Source organism: Mandrillus leucophaeus, unplaced genomic scaffold (genome assembly GCF_000951045.1).
Source record: "Mandrillus leucophaeus isolate KB7577 unplaced genomic scaffold, Mleu.le_1.0 Scaffold49, whole genome shotgun sequence".
Classification (NCBI taxonomy): domain Eukaryota; kingdom Metazoa; phylum Chordata; class Mammalia; order Primates; family Cercopithecidae; genus Mandrillus; species Mandrillus leucophaeus.
This window is the reverse complement of record NW_012105253.1, coordinates 1,278,586-1,298,242: the sequence shown is the minus strand read 5'-3', so window position 1 is coordinate 1,298,242 and position 19,657 is coordinate 1,278,586. Positions and strand designations below refer to the sequence as shown.

Here is a 19,657-nt window from a genome sequence, read left to right as displayed (position 1 = left end):
GAGCTTTTTTCATGGAATAAATGCTATAAATTATTTGTTCCATATATACAGAAGAGGAACTAACAGGATCCCCTTGTTGTACAATTCCAGGAGGCAACATTCACATCTCTATGGACATGTGCAATGTAAGGCTATACCGGGGACTCAGGACTCAGCAACCCATTATCAGATGTCTCAAAATATCAGGCCAGGACCTTTAAAAATTTTTTTTAATTCAGAATTTCAGTGTTTTTAGTTGAATCTGGTTTGTTTTGGTTCTCCACAGGACTCACAACTAATACACACCTTCAAAATATTCATAGTTACATCACCTGCTCGATTTATGAAGACACATGACTTTGTCTTCCTGCCAGAGCAAGACCTTCGACTAATTAGTCTGATGACTACCCAACAGGCAAATCCACTTCTTTGTAATCTGCTGACTATGCTATCTGCGTCATCAGGATTTCGCTAAGAATGGCTCCCTTCATGTAAGACTCTAGCTCCTAGTATTTTTTTGGTTTTCTATTTTGGCTTATTTATGTAACCACTCATATAGTTTCCATTGTCCAGGAATTCTTAAACATTTCTAGTTCTCTGACAAAATTCTATCCTGTTTTATTATTCTTTTTACATATCTTTACTATCATTTCAATGAAATTTCTGGAGAGGAATAAAGATATAAAGGCAAGTGTTTAGTATGCTATCTTGGTCTACAAATCTAAGTCCACTTTAAAAAATATAATCTCATTCTTCGTACTTGATTTCATTTGCTGCTAGTAGGTTCTACTAACCTTTGTTCCTGAGTGTTCAGGACAAACAGAAGCGTATGTATTTTGATGGAGGAGTGGTCATTCACTACCACGAACAATTTTACTTAGAATGTGAATTATCCTGGCTGAGAATATATATGTAAAGTCCTTAGCACAGAACTTGGAACACAGCATGGCAAATGCTCAAACAGTAACTGTTAATCTTAATAAAAATTGAGGGGAGAAAAGGAGAGGAAAAGAGGTAGTTAAGTAAAGGGTTAACAGATTCAGATAAAAGAGAGAATGGCAAAATAATGTTCTTCAAAGAGTTTACTACCACAAACCCATTTATTGACGATTCATAAGACCTTTTAAGTTCACGATATACAGTTTTTCTGAGTATTGAATATGAATTGTTAAACTGGGAGTATGATGGACAGGAACAAGTTACTTATTTAATCTAAGCCTAGCCAGAATAATGAAGGTAAGCCTAGTCAATTGCCCAATACTTATTCATTTATGATCATTTTACATCTTTGAAGAGTCTCAGTTGTTTTCATTTCGCTTTAAAAGGGAAATTATAAGCTTTAGGGATACTTGTAAATTTCTCTTGTCCTCTCTCATAAATACGAGGAGGCTAGTTAAACTTTTTTTCTTTTTTTGAGACAGAGTCTCGCTCTGTCACCCAGGACGGAGTGCAGTGGTGCAATCTCGGCTCACTGCAAGCTCCGCCTCCCAGGTTCACGGCATTATCCTGCCTCAGCCTCCCAAATAGCTGGGACCACAGGAGCCCGCCACTATTTCTGGCTAATTTTTTTGTATTTTTAGTGGAGACGGGGTTTCACCATGTGTTAACCAGGATGGTCTCATCTCCTGGCCTCGTGATCCGCCTGCCTCGGCCTCCCAAAATGCTGGGATTACAGGCATGAGCTACGGCGCCCGGCCGGAGGCTAGTTAAACTTAATCATTAGGCTGAGAAATTTGAAAGGGCTCCAACAACCCCAATTTTACATCTGTATATAGAAACTCATACAATTACTAAGTTTAGTGGAACCTGGAAGGAACAAGAATACCATGATGAAGAGAAGGGAAACGCCTAGGACTGAAGAACACATTTCCTACTTTCCGCTCATGAATACAGACAATAAAGAATTAATTTAAGATCTACTGGGGATGGGATATTTGCCACAGTTTTGTTAGGCTACTTCAAAGATAGACTATCTATTCACAGATAATTCATATGTTGACATTCCCCTTTAAATGGGGCATCCCTGGAAAGATATGCTTAGTAATTCCCCATCTTAATGTGGGAAAAATAATTTTAATTTCATTCTACCCAACAGAAGAGAAAGGGTAGGAGAACTGGATTTGTTTTATAAATTGATTTGTAATTCTGTACAATGAAAAATTAGAGTCCATTTTTTACAACCAAGTTTTGTCTGTACATGGAAAAAAGGCATGTTATTCCCTGACAATAAACGATGCCTTTAGAAAGCCATATTTCCTAAGATAAAAATTTACAGGCTGATAACTTATAACTCCATTAGTTTTCTAAACTCATATGCAGGAATTCTTAACTTCTGAGAGTAAAATGCCTTTATAATAACATTTTTTTCTTAAGTCAGAAAGGAGTTTTTGGAACATTAAACGATGACCAATTGCACTTTTCATTTCTGATGTCAGAGAAAAAAATGAAAAATTTTGACTTCAGTTGTATTTGGAAATGAAATTTTTTTTATTGTCAAAAGTAACCATAGACATTTAAAAAGTAGTGATGTATACAGATGGGTTACTTATTAAGTCTACTGACAATATTTGTTGCACTTAAGGATTATAGACCATCCACAATAATTCCACAGATTCTCTTTAAATGCTTTAAATGTTACTTACAGGGTACACTGTTCCAATGGTAATACTAATTTTCAACAACCAAAAGTTAAGTAGATGAGGGGAAACATATCAATCACACTGAGAGTTCAACATCCGATAATATAACTCAGAAAGGAGATTTCTCAAGGGTAAAGAATGAATCTTACCTGACACAAATTAGATAACGAACAAGCTCAAGTCTTAAAATTCTGATTTATTTTAAACTAGTGCTTAGACATGACTGTGGTTCAAGTTTGGCAGACGGGTTTAAATGTCAAATCCAACACCAGAGACAACACAATTTATTTCAGTTAAGGAATATAGACTTTGCCACCAAATAATTATGTCTTTAAAATTCCTGCATGACATGGATGCCTCTATTTGCATGACCTCTGAGTATTAAGTAATAATATATTAATTTTCAACAACTGATCTGTCTGAAAAATACAAAGAAACAGCAAAATGGTGATATTAAAACTGACTCACCACTGTCCTCTGTTTGTTGGGTAGGAAGACTCTAACGATAGGTTTTTGTGGTGACTTGGGGTTGCTCCGTGACACATCTGTGGGATTTTGAAAAACTGAAAGAGATGAAGGTAGCACTGAAAGGCTAGAAGAGGAAGAAGATGTAACGGTGTCCATTGATGCAGAGCTAGAAACAGAAAAATCAGTTCCGTTCCCCAGAGATTCCAATAACTGTTGTTCTCTTTGTTGGAGTGCATCTAGCTTGCTGGTGTATTCTTCATAGGCCTATAAAATAAAGTAGACTTATATTCAATCTGGACTTTGCCCTGACATTAACAAAAGATAATATAAAATTTTAGCCTTTGCTTATAATCTTTTTACCAGCTGATAGGGTTTTAAGTTTCAAATTACAAAATAAGTGCCAGAAATACTATAAATGAATACTTTCATCTTTAAATGGATAAATTCTTTGTTATTAGACACTACACTATATTACACCTGATAAATGTGACCTATGCATATGGGATATCTAGATGGTCCATGAATAATAAAAAAGCACAGTATTTCCAATTTTCTGGTCCACTTATATTTACCTTCCAAACCACGTCTAACATAAAACACTGTATCAAGGATAAGTGTTCCTCCCATTAAAAAAATTATTTTGTCCCAGAAAAGTTGTAGGCATATAAATTCCATTTGTTCTCTCTCTCAACAGAAAAAGAAGTTGAAAAGTATATATAATATAATACCTCAGTATTAAAGAAGATCTGTCCAAAAACCCCCCAAAATTTAGGACACAGTACCAGCCAGATCTCACTGTTAGCACCAAAACCTCCTCAATACGGTTTAGAAAATGTGTAACTGCCACATTCTTTCTGAAATAGCTATCAGTTAAAATAGTTTATTCTTCTCAGTATGGCTCTTTGATGACTTCTTTCCCCAACAAATGCTGTTTAGAGATTGGAACTTGTATGCAAAGCCGTAAGCCTTGTGAAAAAACAAAAACAGAATTGTATTTGAAAATGTGGATTATACCCTATAGTCAAGAAATTCTGGGGCTACTATCCATCAGGGTTTCTTCCTAGAAGTTTCATTTGACAAAGGCTACAAAGTCAAGCAACCATACAAGATATCAAATTTTAAAAGGACAGAATGACATTGAACGAATTGGAATATACAAGTCCATAGTTCTTTTAGGCATTGGTAATCCCCTCACTCACACCATGCTCTACTATTTCTACCTATCATCTCAAATAGATGCAATACTATAAACATTTATGAAAGGGAGAAGCAAAGATTTTAAAATGGCCTTCCCGCCTCTTAAGGAGTTTACCGTTGGGCAGTGGAGTAGGAGATAGTTGTATTTTTATTTGTGTAACTGCTGTACATGAGAAATAAACAATATTCTTGACACAAGGTAATAATGAGGAAGGAGGACGGCCTTGAAAGGTTGGCATTTAGATGGACGAAGAAAGTACGGAGGAGGGAGTCCTATATATAGGAAAAATTCTGTAACAAAGAGTTTGTTTTTTCTGAAACACAGGCGAGAAAGTTTAAGACACAGGAAAAACTAGATTGGTATAGCTCAATGTCATACAATACCTGGAACATAGCAAAGGATCGATATATGTTTGTGAAATTTAAATGAAGCCTTAGCAGCATCCCTGTTTTCTTAAAAAAATAAAGAGAAATTTAAATGAAAAACAGGTAGAGAAACAATAAGGCTGAAAAGGTGAAAGGGATTAGACTGTAGAGAGTTATGAAGTCTGAACATAAGGGAGCAAGAGAGAATTATAAAATGTAGAGGAGAATGAAAAAGAAATTTCATTTCAATAAAGGACACAGGACCCTGCTGTGCTGCATCTTACCACATAATTTCAAAGAAAATAAGGGGGGCGGGGAATAGTAACAAGAGCTGTTGAGGTAAGAGATTTAAACTTCATCAAAAGGTCTTCTTTGTTTACAGCCTGCTAGTTGCCCTACCTAGACTGTTTCATAGCAGATCAGGGCATTATAAACAAATAGATTCCAAATTTTCTGAGCTGCAATTTGGTTTAGCTTTCAGTACCAAGGCCTAATTACTTAAGCATACTTCTCTCAATACAATCTATTTATTGAGCCTTCAATCATTAAGTAAATATATACTAATACATGTGCTTGGCACTGTTAGGGCTCAGACTACAACCACAAATAAGACAAACACAATTCTTACTCTTTGAAGATCACATAAATGCAGTCTGGAACACAAAGGTTCCTCCTGCATGGATAAAATATTCTTATTTACTGTCACCTGAGCAAGTACAGTTACTATATAAAATAAACCTTAGGAAAAGTAATGAACAGAACAATTTTCCAAACATATTTCCTTACCAAAATGTTAGCCTTAATTTTTGAAAGTATACTGATCCCTCCATGACAGATTATAAACTATCACTTCACCACATTTATCAATAGCTTTTCCTTTAGTTAAGTACAAGACATCTACTTATTCCATCTCTCCCCATCCTCAAAGCTGCAATCTACCAAGGCCTCTGGCTCATTTTACCTACTACCCTTGCTGCATTCAGTATGAACTTCAATTACTCTTTTAACACTCTGCCATAGATTTCTCTTAACCTCTCACCTCTGAAAGCATTTATTTCCATTCTATCTTCAAGACCCAAAGAAGCATCACAGTCTTTACAAAAGAAATAAAAATGATGAAAAGATCTCAATTTAGAACCTCACACACCCCAGAGGCACACATACTTATCCCAGCTTCTTAAATGTCTATCTCACTATATTAATCTGCTCAAGGTCAACATTAATCTCTCAAACAGTTGCTAAGATTTGGCCACTGTTGTCTTCCTTCACATACTTTGTGGCTCACAATTGCAACAATGCCATTGGTGATGTCTTAGATTTTCTGGCTAATTCTTGCTATTTTATCAACTAGTTTGCCAGATACAAATTTTGGGTAAATCTGATCATTCAATTATTCCATTTTTCCTGTCAGGTTACCACACACTGGTGGAGAAAATAATAAAACTAGTGTAATTGATTCCATGACCAATTCATGGAACTTAGATTTGCCTGGTCCTTCACACTACTGCCTGAAATTCATGCTTGTTTTTAACATCATATTATAGTCACAACAGTTATTCTAACCTTCCGAATTCTTCTCTGGATCTTAACTTCATCCCTCAACTTTTAATTCACTCTGAAAATCACATTACCTTCAAATCCACTCTGAAGATCAACATAATCAAATGAAAAGTTTACTCTACTTCTTTATCTACATAATTCTCCACATCTTTCCCCATTCTTCTTCTACTCTCACTTCAGGCTAACATTGGGTGTTTAGGGCCTTAGTCTACCATTCCCCCTCAGTTTTCTCTCATATCATCTACTTTTCCCTTTCCCTCTGTTTTCTCACTCTATTAATATGAGCAAGCCACTTCAACATATGTGCAAACCTCAACCACAACCACCACCACCAAAATTCTTTTGGTTATTCAAGACGCTGGAGATACCAGATACCACTTCTTCAGGAGACAATTTTCCAAAAACCCTACTCCTTCTCATCAAAACTCTACTTATTTTTCAAAAAGTCTAATTCTAAGCTCTCTTTGCTAAAATCCAGAAGAGGTATCCTTTCTCTTTATTTCCTTTAGAATATGTTATCATACTCTTCTTTATACGGCAAATTTTTCTCAACTTCAAAATAATTTCGTGAGGATTAAAATGAGATAATACAAGTAAAACAAATTATTGTAGAGACTACCACATAGCAAAAAATCCAATAAATATTTGTATTAGTAATAACTGATAACCTGGGAGGCAGAGGTTGCAGTGAGTCAAGATCACGCCACTGCACTCCAGCCTGGCAACAAGAGCAAGACTCCACCTCAAAAAAAAAAAAAAAAAGAATCTAAGAAGACTTAATATCGTAAAATGACAACACTTCCCAAGTTGATCTACAGATTCAATGTAATCCTTATTAAAATTTCAATTTTTTTTTTTTGTAGAAACTGACAAGCTGATCTTAAAATTCATATGGAAATACAACGGACTTGAAATTATCAAAATAATCTTATAAAAGAAGAAAGAAGTTGGAGGACTTATACTTCCTGATTCCAAAACTTACTATAAAACTGTAGTAATCAAGACAGTGTAATAATATTGGAATAAGGACACACATATAGAACAGGATAGAACAAGGTGCAACTAGTAAATCCATAAAGGCAAAAAGTAGATCAGTGGTTGTCAGGGGCTGGAGGGAATGACTTCCAATGCATAAATGGTTTCTTTTTGGGAGTGATAAAAATATTTTAGAATCAGATAGTGGTGACAGTTGCCCATTGTGTAAATACACTAAGAATCACTGAATTACACACTTTTAAAAAGTGAATCATACAGTATGTGAATTATTTCTCAGTAGAACAAGAAATAAAATCTTACATTTACAGTCAATCGATTTTTTTTTTTACAATGTCGGCAAGACAATTCAATGAAGAAAGAATGGTCTTTTCAACAACTGGCGCTGATACAACTGAATATCCACACGCAGAAGAATGAAGTTGGGCTACTACCTCACAACATACACAAAAACTAACTCGAAATAGGCCAGGCATGTTGGCTCATGCCTGTAATCCCAGCACTTTGGGAATCCAAGGCAGGAGGATCACTTTTCGAGGCCAGGAGTTCAAGACTTGACTGGGCAACATAGACTCCATCTTCACAAAAATTAAAAATAAAACAAAATGGGTCATATACCTATTACATGATTGTGCACCCCATTTTTCTAAGAAATAGTTAAATTATTTTTTTCTTTCCTCCTCCCCTCCACTTCCTACTTAGCTCTTTAGAAATGCAATTATACACCAGGGGTGGTAGCTTACACCAGTAATCCCAGCACTTTGGGAAGCCAAGGCAGGCAGATCACTTGAGACCAGGAGTTTGAGGCTAGCCTGGGCAACATGGTAAAACTCCATCTCTACAAAAAATACAAAAACTTGTCTGGGCATGGTGGCATGCACATAAAGTCCCAGCCACCCAGGAGGCTGAGGTGGGACGATCGCCTGAACCCAGGAGGTAGAGGCTGCAATGAGCCAAGATCATGCCACTACACTCCAATCTGAGTGACAGAATGAGGCTCTGTTTCAAAAAAAAAAAGAAAAGAAAAGAAAAGAAAAGAAACAAAAAGAAAAACAAAAACATAAAGGAATAAAAGAAATGCAATTATGACCTTTTATCTCCTTTTCACCAGACACTCCCTACAGGGCAAGCTGATCTGATCTAACTATGTGCTTAGACAATCCAGAGTGGAACTCTCACTCTGTTACCTCTTGAGGCAACCTCTACCTCTTGAGGTTGCCTCAAGAGGTAACAGTTGATCTACAACCAAAAGTATGCCTGCTAGAGTTTTCAGCCACCTCTGTGAGGTATTTTTGCCCATGAAGCCACCAACGTGACTGCCTGAGAGAGAAGGCACCGAAGGGTATATGTGGATCTTCCACCTGCTCATTTCTGCTCCCGTGTAGGCACCTTCTTTAAAAGCGCCCACTTTCTGCTCCAACAGGGAAGCAGTACCCTTAAGGCAGGAAGCCTGTACTTCTTTCCTTAAGCTAACTTTGGAATAAAAAAGTCACTTTATACTAGACTTTGCTCTTATTAATTGGACTCTGCAGGCAGCAAGCAACTAAACCTGTTTTGGCTATATAACCAATACTATAAAACTCTTAAGAAAAAACACAGGAGTGAATTATCCTGACCTTTGATTAGGCAATGATCTCTCATATATGATACACCAAAAGCACAGCAACCACAGAAAATAGATAAATTGGAATTCCATCCACATTTAAACTTTTGTACTTCAAAAGAAAAAAATGAAAGAGTGGGAAAAAATACCACAGAATGGGAGAAAGTATTTGCAAGTCATGGATCTACTATCTAGAATATATAAAGAACTCCTAGTCAGGTGCAGTGGCTCACACCTGTAATCCCAGCACTTTGGGAGGCTGAGGTGGGCGGATTGCTTGACTCCAGGTGTTTGAGACCAGCCTGGGCAACATGGCAAAACCCCATCTCTACAAAACACACAAAAATTATCTGGGCGCGGTGACGCACGCCTGTAGTCCAGTTGCCCGGGAGGCTGAGGTGGGAGGATGGCTTGAGCCTGGGAGGCGGAGGTTGCATTCCAGCCTGGGTGACTCTGCCATCTTGGTTCACTGTAACCTCTGCCTCCCAGGTTCAAGTGATCCTCCTACCTCAGCCTCCTGGGCAGCTGGGGCTACAGGCATCCACCACTATGCCCAGATAATTTTCGTATTTTTTGTAGAGACGGGGTTTTGCCATGTTGCCCAGGCTTGTCTCAAACTCCTGGACTCAAGCGATCCGCCCGCCTCGGCCTTCCAAAGTGCTGGGATTACAGGTGTGAGCCACCATGCCTGGCCTAAAGAACTCTTACAACTCAGTAATAAAAGGACAAACCCAGTTTTCTTAAGTGGGCAAAGGATTTGAATAGACATTTCTCCAAAGAAGATATACAAATGGCGAACAAGAACATGAAAAGATGCTCTATATTATTAGTCATTAGGAAACTGCAAATCAAAACCAAATGAAATACCAATTCACACCTACTAAGATGGCTTTAATTAAAAAACAAATGTATAATAACAAGTGTTGATGAGGATGGAGAGAAACTGTAACCCTCATACATTGCTGTTAGGAATATAAAATAGTGCAGCAACTTTGAAAAACCGTCTGGCAGTTCCTCAAAGTGTAAAACAGAGTTACCACAAGACTCAGCAATTCCACTCCTAGGCATACAGCCAGGAAAACTGAAAATGTATCTACATAAAAACTTGCACTTGAAAGTTCATGGTGGCATTATTCATAATAGCCAAAACATATAAGTAGTCCAAATGTTCATCAGTTGATGAACGGATAAACAAAACGTGGTATATGTATATGAAATATTCCGCCATAACAAGAAATGAAGTACTGAGACATAATACTACATAAATAAACTTTGGAAACATTACATTAAGTAAAAGCAGCCAGTCACAAAAGGCCACATAATGTAATTCTATTCATATGAAATATTTCAACCAGCAAATCCATAAAGGCAAAAAGTAGATCACTGGTTCTCAGGGTCTGCAGGGAATGACTACTAATGCATAAAGGGTTTCCTCTGGGGAGTGATAAAAATGTTTTGGAATAAGATATGGTGAATATAGTAAAAATCACTGAATCACACAGTTTTAAAAAGTTAATCATATAGTATATGAATTATTCTCAATTAAAATAGAAGGGAAAAATCTAAGGATCTATTTAATTTCAATGTAACGAGAAAAAGCAGTGAAATAAAAATTTTATTTTTTACCATTTAGTTAATTAAATTTAGTGTAATTATTCTTACTCACAAGATACAATGAAATCTTACAAACTGCCCATAAATGGACTGTTCTGCATTCCACAGGAAGCATCCAGCTTCCAGTATTCATTTCACTGCAGGGTTTGATAAAATGCCTCTGTATTATTCTAGGTTCTATATAGACTAAAAATCAGAAAGGCTGTCAGAATGATACAGTGATTAAACGCATGGGCTGTAAATTCAGAATGTCTGGGATTCAAACCTTGGCTACCATTTACAAGTTGTGTAACCTTGGCCACATTATTAAACCCCTCTGTGCCTGAATTGTTTCATTTATAAAATGAAAATGAGAATACCTAGGTGTAACTCAAAGGGTAGGTTGAAGATTAAATGAACTAATATATGATTAGTACCTGATATATAGTAAGTACTCAGTAAATGTCAGGAGCTGTTACTGTCTTCATCAGTCTACAGGGGACTCTTGGATTCAACTATAAATTCTGAAGTAGTTAGGACTCAGCTGTAGGGCGATTACAGAGACAATATCCCTTCACCTCTGGGCTCCAATAAATCAAGTAGAGAAAAAAGAATCTACTACTAGAGAAGCATCTAGCATTACATCTTACACAGAGAAGGCATTCCAATAATTTGTTGGATAAATGAATACAGAAACAGAGAGCAAATGAAGAAACTCTGGGGAACAACTTTTCAGGGTAAACTTATTTTTCTTCCTTTGGATGATGGTAGAAAAAAGGGAACCAAAGATCGACTGAGAAGACAAATTTGAAATTCTTTATAGAGTACTGTATCTCATATTTCACTGTAGTTATCATAAAGGGAATCAATAGAATGTTGACTGTTATCTGCCAGCAGAACATCTAGAACTGAAAAGATGGCTTTTAAATAAATTAGTGAGTGGGAAAAAGAAAATCAAGAGGATTTCTGATGGTGGTGTAACCAATGTTTCTGTTTTGCTACAATGAAGAGAAGCAGCAAGAATAAGTAGTTGAAGATTTATCTTCCTATAGAAACATAAAAGGGGATTCTGTTGAAACATTATAGAATAAAATAATCATAGTACAACTTCTACTTGACAGCATACAAACTAATCTGAGGAAAAATTGTGAACACTGGAAATTTTTGACTTAGTAGACTCTTATTTCAGGAAGTGTAAGCATAGTCACTGGTCTAGGGGTGATAAGTGACCTCATTCTAGTCAATGAGATAAAAGGAGAAGCTATAGAGGATTTTTGAGAAAGATTTTCCTCCTAGCAAGAGCTTAGTATATAAGAGAAGTTCTTTGTTTTCTGCTTTGAGGAGTTGTATAAGGGAAAGATCTTAAAACTCTGCTGTGGTCTTGACAGAAAAGCCAAAGGGACTATACAGATTCCACCAAGTACCTGACAACTGAGCTGTAGAACTAGTCTTACAATAACTTACCTCTATGCTTCCTACTATGTGAAAGGAAATGAAAATCCCTATTTGTTCCAGAAACTTATTCTTGAAGGGTTCTGTTTCTTGCAGTTAAAAGCATTTATAATTTTTATGGAACCGGATTTATTCCTTCATTTTTCTTGTGTTCCCTCTAAAATTTCCCATCTCTCTGCTTTTACTCTGCTTTCTAGAACATTTATCTTCCAATACTTATTTTTCAACATTTATTTATATACACACAACACATACATATATACACATATACATACTTATATGTCTGTATATACATATATTTTTAAAAATTTCTGGGCCGGGCACCACCGTGCTCACACCTATAATCCCAGCACTGTGGGAGGCCAAGGCGGGCAGATCATGAGGTCAGGGGATCGAAACCATCCTGGCTAACATGGTGAAACCCCATCTCTACTAAAAATACAAAAACAAAATTAGCCGGGTGTGGTGGCGGGCGCCTGTAGTCCCAGCTACTAGGGAGGCTGAGGCAGGAGAATGGCGTGAACCCGGGAGGCTGAGCTTGAAGTGAACTGAGATCATGTCACTGCACTCCAGCCTGGGCGACAGAGCTAGACTCTGTCAAAAAAAAAAAAAAAATTCTGGCTATTAATCGGAATTAGTTTAGCCTGTGCGCTCTAACATTAGCCAACAGGGGAACGACACAGCAACAGGGGCCACATGCGTCAGGGATAAGAACCCCTTCCCTTCCTTTGTCCAAGTGTGCGCTCACCATTGCTCCATCTGTAAGGGCGCACCCTTCTACAGAAGTAACTTGCCTGGCTGAGAATTAAAAATTTAAAAAATAAAAATAAAATAAATTTCTGGTTATTGTATTTTTAATTTCTAAGAGGTCTTTCTTGTTCTCTGTTACTTTTGCTTCTTTAGTACTGCTATGAAGCAAGACTGGACTAATGGATCTTATCTCTGATGTTATAGTTATTTTTAAGTTTTCTTCTGTTTTCTGCACTATTTCTGAGTTTCTGTTGACCATTTCTGCTGTTGTCTTTCCTGCTGAAAGCTTTCTTTAAATACCTGGTTATTCTTAACTGTCCATTCATATTTCAGAGTTAAGAAGTCTTAAGATGGGCCGGGCACGGTGGCTCAAGCTTGTAATCCCAGCACTTTGGGAGGCCGAGACGGGCGGATCACCAGGTCAGGAGATCGAGATCATCCTGGCTAACACGGTGAAACCCCGTCTCTACTAAAAAATACAAAAAACTAGCCAGGCGAGGTGGTGGGTGCCTGTAGTTCCAGCTACTCGGGAGGCTGAGGCAGGAGAATGGCGTAAACCCGGGAGGCGGAGCTTGCAGTGAGCTGAGATCCGGCCACTGCACTCCAGCCTGGGTGACAGAGCGAGACTCCGTCTCAAAAAAAAAAAAAAAAAAAGTCTTGAGATGTCAGTATCAACCAAAGCAATCTCCAGATTTAATGCAATCCCTATCAAAATCCTGATGACCTATTTGTAAAAACAGAAACATCCTTTTTAAAATTCACATGGAGGCCGAGCACAGTGGCTTGTACCTGTAATCCCACCACTTTGGGAAGCCAAGGCAGATGGATCACTTGAGGTCAGGAGTTCGAGACTGGCCTGGTCAACAAGGTGAAACCCCATCTCCACTAAAAATACAAAAGCTAGGCATGGTGGCAGGTGCCTGTAATCCCAGCTACTCAGTAGGCTGAGGCAGGAGAATTGCTTGAACCTGGGAGGTGGAGGTCACAGTGAGCCAATATCATGCCACTGCACTCAGCCTAAGTGACAAAGCGAGACTCCATCTCAAAAAAACAAAACAAAACAAAACAAAAACCACACATATGGAATCTCAAGGGATTCTGAATAGCCAAAACAATTTTGAAAAAGAACAAAGTTGGAGAACTCACATTTCCTGATTTCAAAACTTACTACAAAGGTAGTGTAATCAAAACAGTAAGATGACAGCATAAAGACAGACATATAGACCAATGGAACAGAGAGCACAAAAATAAACTCTTGCATATACAGTCAAATGGTTTTTGACAAGGGTGCCAAGGCCATTCAGTCTTTTCAACAAATGATGCTGAGAAAAGTGGGTATCCATATGCAAAAGAATGAAGTTGGACCCTTACCTTACATCATATATAAAAATTAACTCAAAATGGATCAAAGCCCCAAATGCAAGAGTATTTGGGAGAAGAATGTCATGACACTGGATTTGGTGATGATTTCTTGGATATGATATTAAAGGCACGAGCAACAAAAAGAAAAACAGATAATTTGGACTTAAAAACTATAAGCAGAGCAAAAAGTGAACCCACAAAATGGGAAAAAGTTTGCAAATTAAATATCCAATAAGAACTGATATTTAGAATATATAAAGAACTATGCTCAATAACAACAAAACAAACAATCCAATTAAAAAATGGACAGAGAACTTAAATCAGACATTTCTCAAAAAAGATATACAAATGGCCAATAAGCACATAATAAAAGGCTCAACATTGTTAGTCATCAGGAAAATGCAAATCAGCACCATAATAAGGTATCACTTCACACACATTAGGCTATGTTTTTTTGTTTTGTTTTGTTTTGTTTTGTTTTGTTTGAGACGCAGTCTCATTCTGTCCCCCAGGTTGGAGTGTAGTGGCATGATCTTGGCTCACTGCAACCTCTTCTCCTGGGTTCAAGCGATCCTCCTGCCTCAGCCTCCTGAATTGCTGGGATTACAGGCATGCACCACTACGTACACCTGTAATTTTTGTATTTTTTAGTAGAGACAGGATTTCATCATGTTGGTCAGGCTGGTCTCAAACTCCTGACCTCGTGATCCACCCACCTCGGCCTCCCAAAGTGCTGGGAATTACAGGTATGAGCCAATGCGCTTGGCCTAGGCTATGTTTTTTTAATCAACCAAAAACAGTAAGTGTTGGTAAGGATGTAAAAAATTAAAACCCCGTGCGATGCCAGTAGGAATATAAAATAGGATAGGTGCTACAGAAAAAGGTGTGGCAACTCTAGAAAAAATAATCATAAAATCAACATGTGATCCTGCAATTCTACTCCTGGGTATATACCCCAAAGAAGTAAAAGGAACTCAAACAGATACTCGTACACCCATGTTCACAGCATTATTGATAATAGCCAAAACGTGGAAGCAACCCAAGTGTCCAATGATGGATGAATGGATAATCAAAATGTGGTAAATACATACAATGGATTATTATCCAGCCTTAAAAAGGAAAAAAAATTTGCTATATGCATTATCCTTGTTGCAACATGGATAAACCTCAAAGACATTAAGCTAAATGAAATAAGCCAGTCACAAAAGGACAAATATATGATTCCATTAATATGAAGTTCCTAGAGTAGTCTAATTCATAGATCAGAGATAGAAAGTAGAATGGTAGTTGTTAGGAACTAGGGAAAGAAGGAAATAGAGATTTAGTGTTTAATGGCTAGAGAGTTTCAGTTTTGGATAAAATTTCTAGAGATGGATGGTGGTGAAAGTTACACAAAAACATGAATGGACTTAATGCCATAGAACCATATACTTAAAAATGGTTGAAATGGTAAATTTTGTTAGGCATATTTTACCCCAATGAAAAAATAAAAAGTGTTAAGGAATCTTAAATGGCAGATTAGAAATCTGCAGAATGGTGGGTCTCAGTGAGTAATCAGTAGATCTGGCTCTTCACTGATGGGCCTTCAAATATCAGTATATACAGGTCTTTTCTCTTGGGCTGGTGAGAGTCCATTCATAGTATATGAAATAGTGATGGCCAGGCACGGTGGCTCACACCTGTAATCCTAGCACTTACGGAGGCTGAGGCAGGTGTATGACTTCAGTTCGGGAGTTTGAGACAAGTCTGACCAACATGCCAAAACCTGTCTCCACTAAAAATACAAAAATTAGTCAGGAGTCATGGCGCACACTTGTAATCCCAGCTACTTAGGAGAATCGCTTGAACCCAGGACAGAAGGCTGCAGTGAGCTGAAATTGTGCTACTGCACTCCAGCCTGGGCAAAAGGACGAGACTCCATCTCAACAAAAAATAAAAAAATTAAAATGGTGATAAGTGCAATGTTCTAAAAATCATTTATATGTTCATTGTCTATATCTCCCTCCCCTCAATGAAACACAAGCTTAAAAAGGCGGAGATTGTTGGCCATTTTTTAAAAAATTGCTATTCCCGGCCAGGCGCGGTGGCTCACGCCTGTAATCCCAGCACTGTGAGAGGCCGAGGCAGGCAGATCACCTGAGGTCAGGAGTTTGAGACCAGCCTGGCCAACATGGTGAAACCCCATCTCTACTAAAAATACAAAAATTAGCTGAGTATGGTGGTGCATGCCTGTAATCCCAGCTATTTGGGAGGCTGAGGTAGGAAAATTGCTTGAACCTGGGAGGTGCAGGTTGCAGTGAGGTGAGATCGTGCCACTGCACTCCAGCCTGGGCAAGAGTGAAACTCCATCTCAAAAAACAAAACAAAACAAAAACCACACATATGGAATCTCAAGGGATTCTGAATAGCCAAAACAATTTTGAAAAAGAACAAAGTTGGAGAACTCACATTTCCTGATTTCAAAACTTACTACAAAGGTAGTGTAATCAAAACAGTAAGATGACAGCATAAAGACAGACATATAGACCAATGGAACAGAGAGCACAAAAATAAACTCTTGCATATACAGTCAAATGGTTTTTGACAAGGGTGCCAAGGCCATTCAGTCTTTTCAACAAATGATGCTGAGAAAAGTGGGTATCCATATGCAAAAGAATGAAGTTGGACCCTTACCTTACATCATATATAAAAATTAACTCAAAATGGATCAAAGCCCCAAATGCAAGAGTATTTGGGAGAAGAATGTCATGACACTGGATTTGGTGATGATTTCTTGGATATGATATTAAAGGCACGAGCAACAAAAAGAAAAACAGATAATTTGGACTTAAAAACTATAAGCAGAGCAAAAAGTGAACCCACAAAATGGGAAAAAGTTTGCAAATTAAATATCCAATAAGAACTGATATTTAGAATATATAAAGAACTATGCTCAATAACAACAAAACAAACAATCCAATTAAAAAATGGACAGAGAACTTAAATCAGACATTTCTCAAAAAAGATATACAAATGGCCAATAAGCACATAATAAAAGGCTCAACATTGTTAGTCATCAGGAAAATGCAAATCAGCACCATAATAAGGTATCACTTCACACACATTAGGCTATGTTTTTTTGTTTTGTTTTGTTTTGTTTTGTTTGAGACGCAGTCTCATTCTGTCCCCCAGGTTGGAGTGTAGTGGCATGATCTTGGCTCACTGCAACCTCTTCTCCTGGGTTCAAGCGATCCTCCTGCCTCAGCCTCCTGAATTGCTGGGATTACAGGCATGCACCACTACGTACACCTGTAATTTTTGTATTTTTTAGTAGAGACAGGATTTCATCATGTTGGTCAGGCTGGTCTCAAACTCCTGACCTCGTGATCCACCCACCTCGGCCTCCCAAAGTGCTGGGAATTACAGGTATGAGCCAATGCGCTTGGCCTAGGCTATGTTTTTTTAATCAACCGAAAACAGTAAGTGTTGGTAAGGATGTAAAAAATTAAAACCCCGTGCGATGCCAGTAGGAATATAAAATAGGATAGGTGCTACAGAAAAAGGTGTGGCAACTCTAGAAAAAATAATCATAAAATCAACATGTGATCCTGCAATTCTACTCCTGGGTATATACCCCAAAGAAGTAAAAGGAACTCAAACAGATACTCGTACACCCATGTTCACAGCATTATTGATAATAGCCAAAACGTGGAAGCAACCCAAGTGTCCAATGATGGATGAATGGATAATCAAAATGTGGTAAATACATACAATGGATTATTATCCAGCCTTAAAAAGGAAAAAAAATTTGCTATATGCATTATCCTTGTTGCAACATGGATAAACCTCAAAGACATTAAGCTAAATGAAATAAGCCAGTCACAAAAGGACAAATATATGATTCCATTAATATGAAGTTCCTAGAGTAGTCTAATTCATAGATCAGAGATAGAAAGTAGAATGGTAGTTGTTAGGAACTAGGGAAAGAAGGAAATAGAGATTTAGTGTTTAATGGCTAGAGAGTTTCAGTTTTGGATAAAATTTCTAGAGATGGATGGTGGTGAAAGTTACACAAAAACATGAATGGACTTAATGCCATAGAACCATATACTTAAAAATGGTTGAAATGGTAAATTTTGTTAGGCATATTTTACCCCAATGAAAAAATAAAAAGTGTTAAGGAATCTTAAATGGCAGATTAGAAATCTGCAGAATGGTGGGTCTCAGTGAGTAATCAGTAGATCTGGCTCTTCACTGATGGGCCTTCAAATATCAGTATATACAGGTCTTTTCTCTTGGGCTGGTGAGAGTCCATTCATAGTATATGAAATAGTGATGGCCAGGCACGGTGGCTCACACCTGTAATCCTAGCACTTACGGAGGCTGAGGCAGGTGTATGACTTCAGTTCGGGAGTTTGAGACAAGTCTGACCAACATGCCAAAACCTGTCTCCACTAAAAATACAAAAATTAGTCAGGAGTCATGGCGCACACTTGTAATCCCAGCTACTTAGGAGAATCGCTTGAACCCAGGACAGAAGGCTGCAGTGAGCTGAAATTGTGCTACTGCACTCCAGCCTGGGCAAAAGGACGAGACTCCATCTCAACAAAAAATAAAAAAATTAAAATGGTGATAAGTGCAATGTTCTAAAAATCATTTATATGTTCATTGTCTATATCTCCCTCCCCTCAATGAAACACAAGCTTAAAAAGGCGGAGATTGTTGGCCATTTTTTAAAAAATTGCTATTCCCGGCCAGGCGCGGTGGCTCACGCCTGTAATCCCAGCACTGTGAGAGGCCGAGGCAGGCAGATCACCTGAGGTCAGGAGCTTGAGACCAGACTGGCCAACATGATGAAATCCCATCTCTATTAAAAACACAAAAATTAGCTGAGTATGGTGGTGCATGCCTGTAATCCCAGCTATTTGGGAGGCTGAGGTAGGAAAATTGCTTGAACCTGGGAGGTGCAGGTTGCAGTGAGCTGAGATCGTGCCACTGCACTCCAGCCTGGGAGACAGCGAGACTCCATCTCGGAGGGGGAAAAAAAGAAAGAAAATTGCTATTCCCCAAGGCCTAGAACAGTACAAGATGAATCAACTATTTATAGAATTCTTAATATTTGTATCAAGAATTATGTTATTTCATAATTATAAACTCAATTAATCCTTAAATTACCCAAGATGTGATATTATTCCCACTTTACTAATGAGGTAGGATATAAGAAGGCTGGATATCTCGAGTACAGAAACTAAGCCACAGTTGGGATTCAAACATGGGAGTCTGTATGACTCCACGGCTCATCGTAATCATTATATTATACTGCCGACTTCAGTGTGTGTGTATGTACGTGCATATATGCATACATTTGCATACTACATACACATAATACACACACACTATATAGCACAAGTCCCCAAGAATAAAAATCTGTTTTACCACAAGCTAATAATATAACCTGTGAGTTATGGTCTGATGTATGCTGTCCTAGTCAGATTTAATTTTAATAAGTAGTTCAATTTTGTGTGTCTAATTCTAAAACAACCAACTGAAAAGACTATATCTAATAAAAGGTCCATAAATTATGTTACAAAGAATGGCTATGGCTGAAGGGAATACAAATATTTAGCCCAAATAAGAAAAGCTGTCTGGGAGGTGAGGGTGGGGGAAGACGGGACAATGTCAAGATAAAGGTAGAATAAGATAGAGATCAAGAGCA

At 37.8% G+C, this 19,657-nt stretch overlaps 1 protein-coding gene across 1 annotated transcript in view; it reads right to left on the bottom strand.

Moving 5' to 3' along the window:
- BRAF (B-Raf proto-oncogene, serine/threonine kinase) overlaps positions 1–19,657 on the bottom strand; it is a 126,477-nt gene that overhangs the window by 104,792 nt on the left and 2,028 nt on the right. Inside the window, exon 2 of the mRNA XM_011995450.1 lies at positions 3,087–3,350. Within this exon, the coding sequence (XP_011850840.1) occupies positions 3,087–3,350 (264 nt within the window). The remainder of the gene's footprint in view (positions 1–3,086; positions 3,351–19,657) is intronic.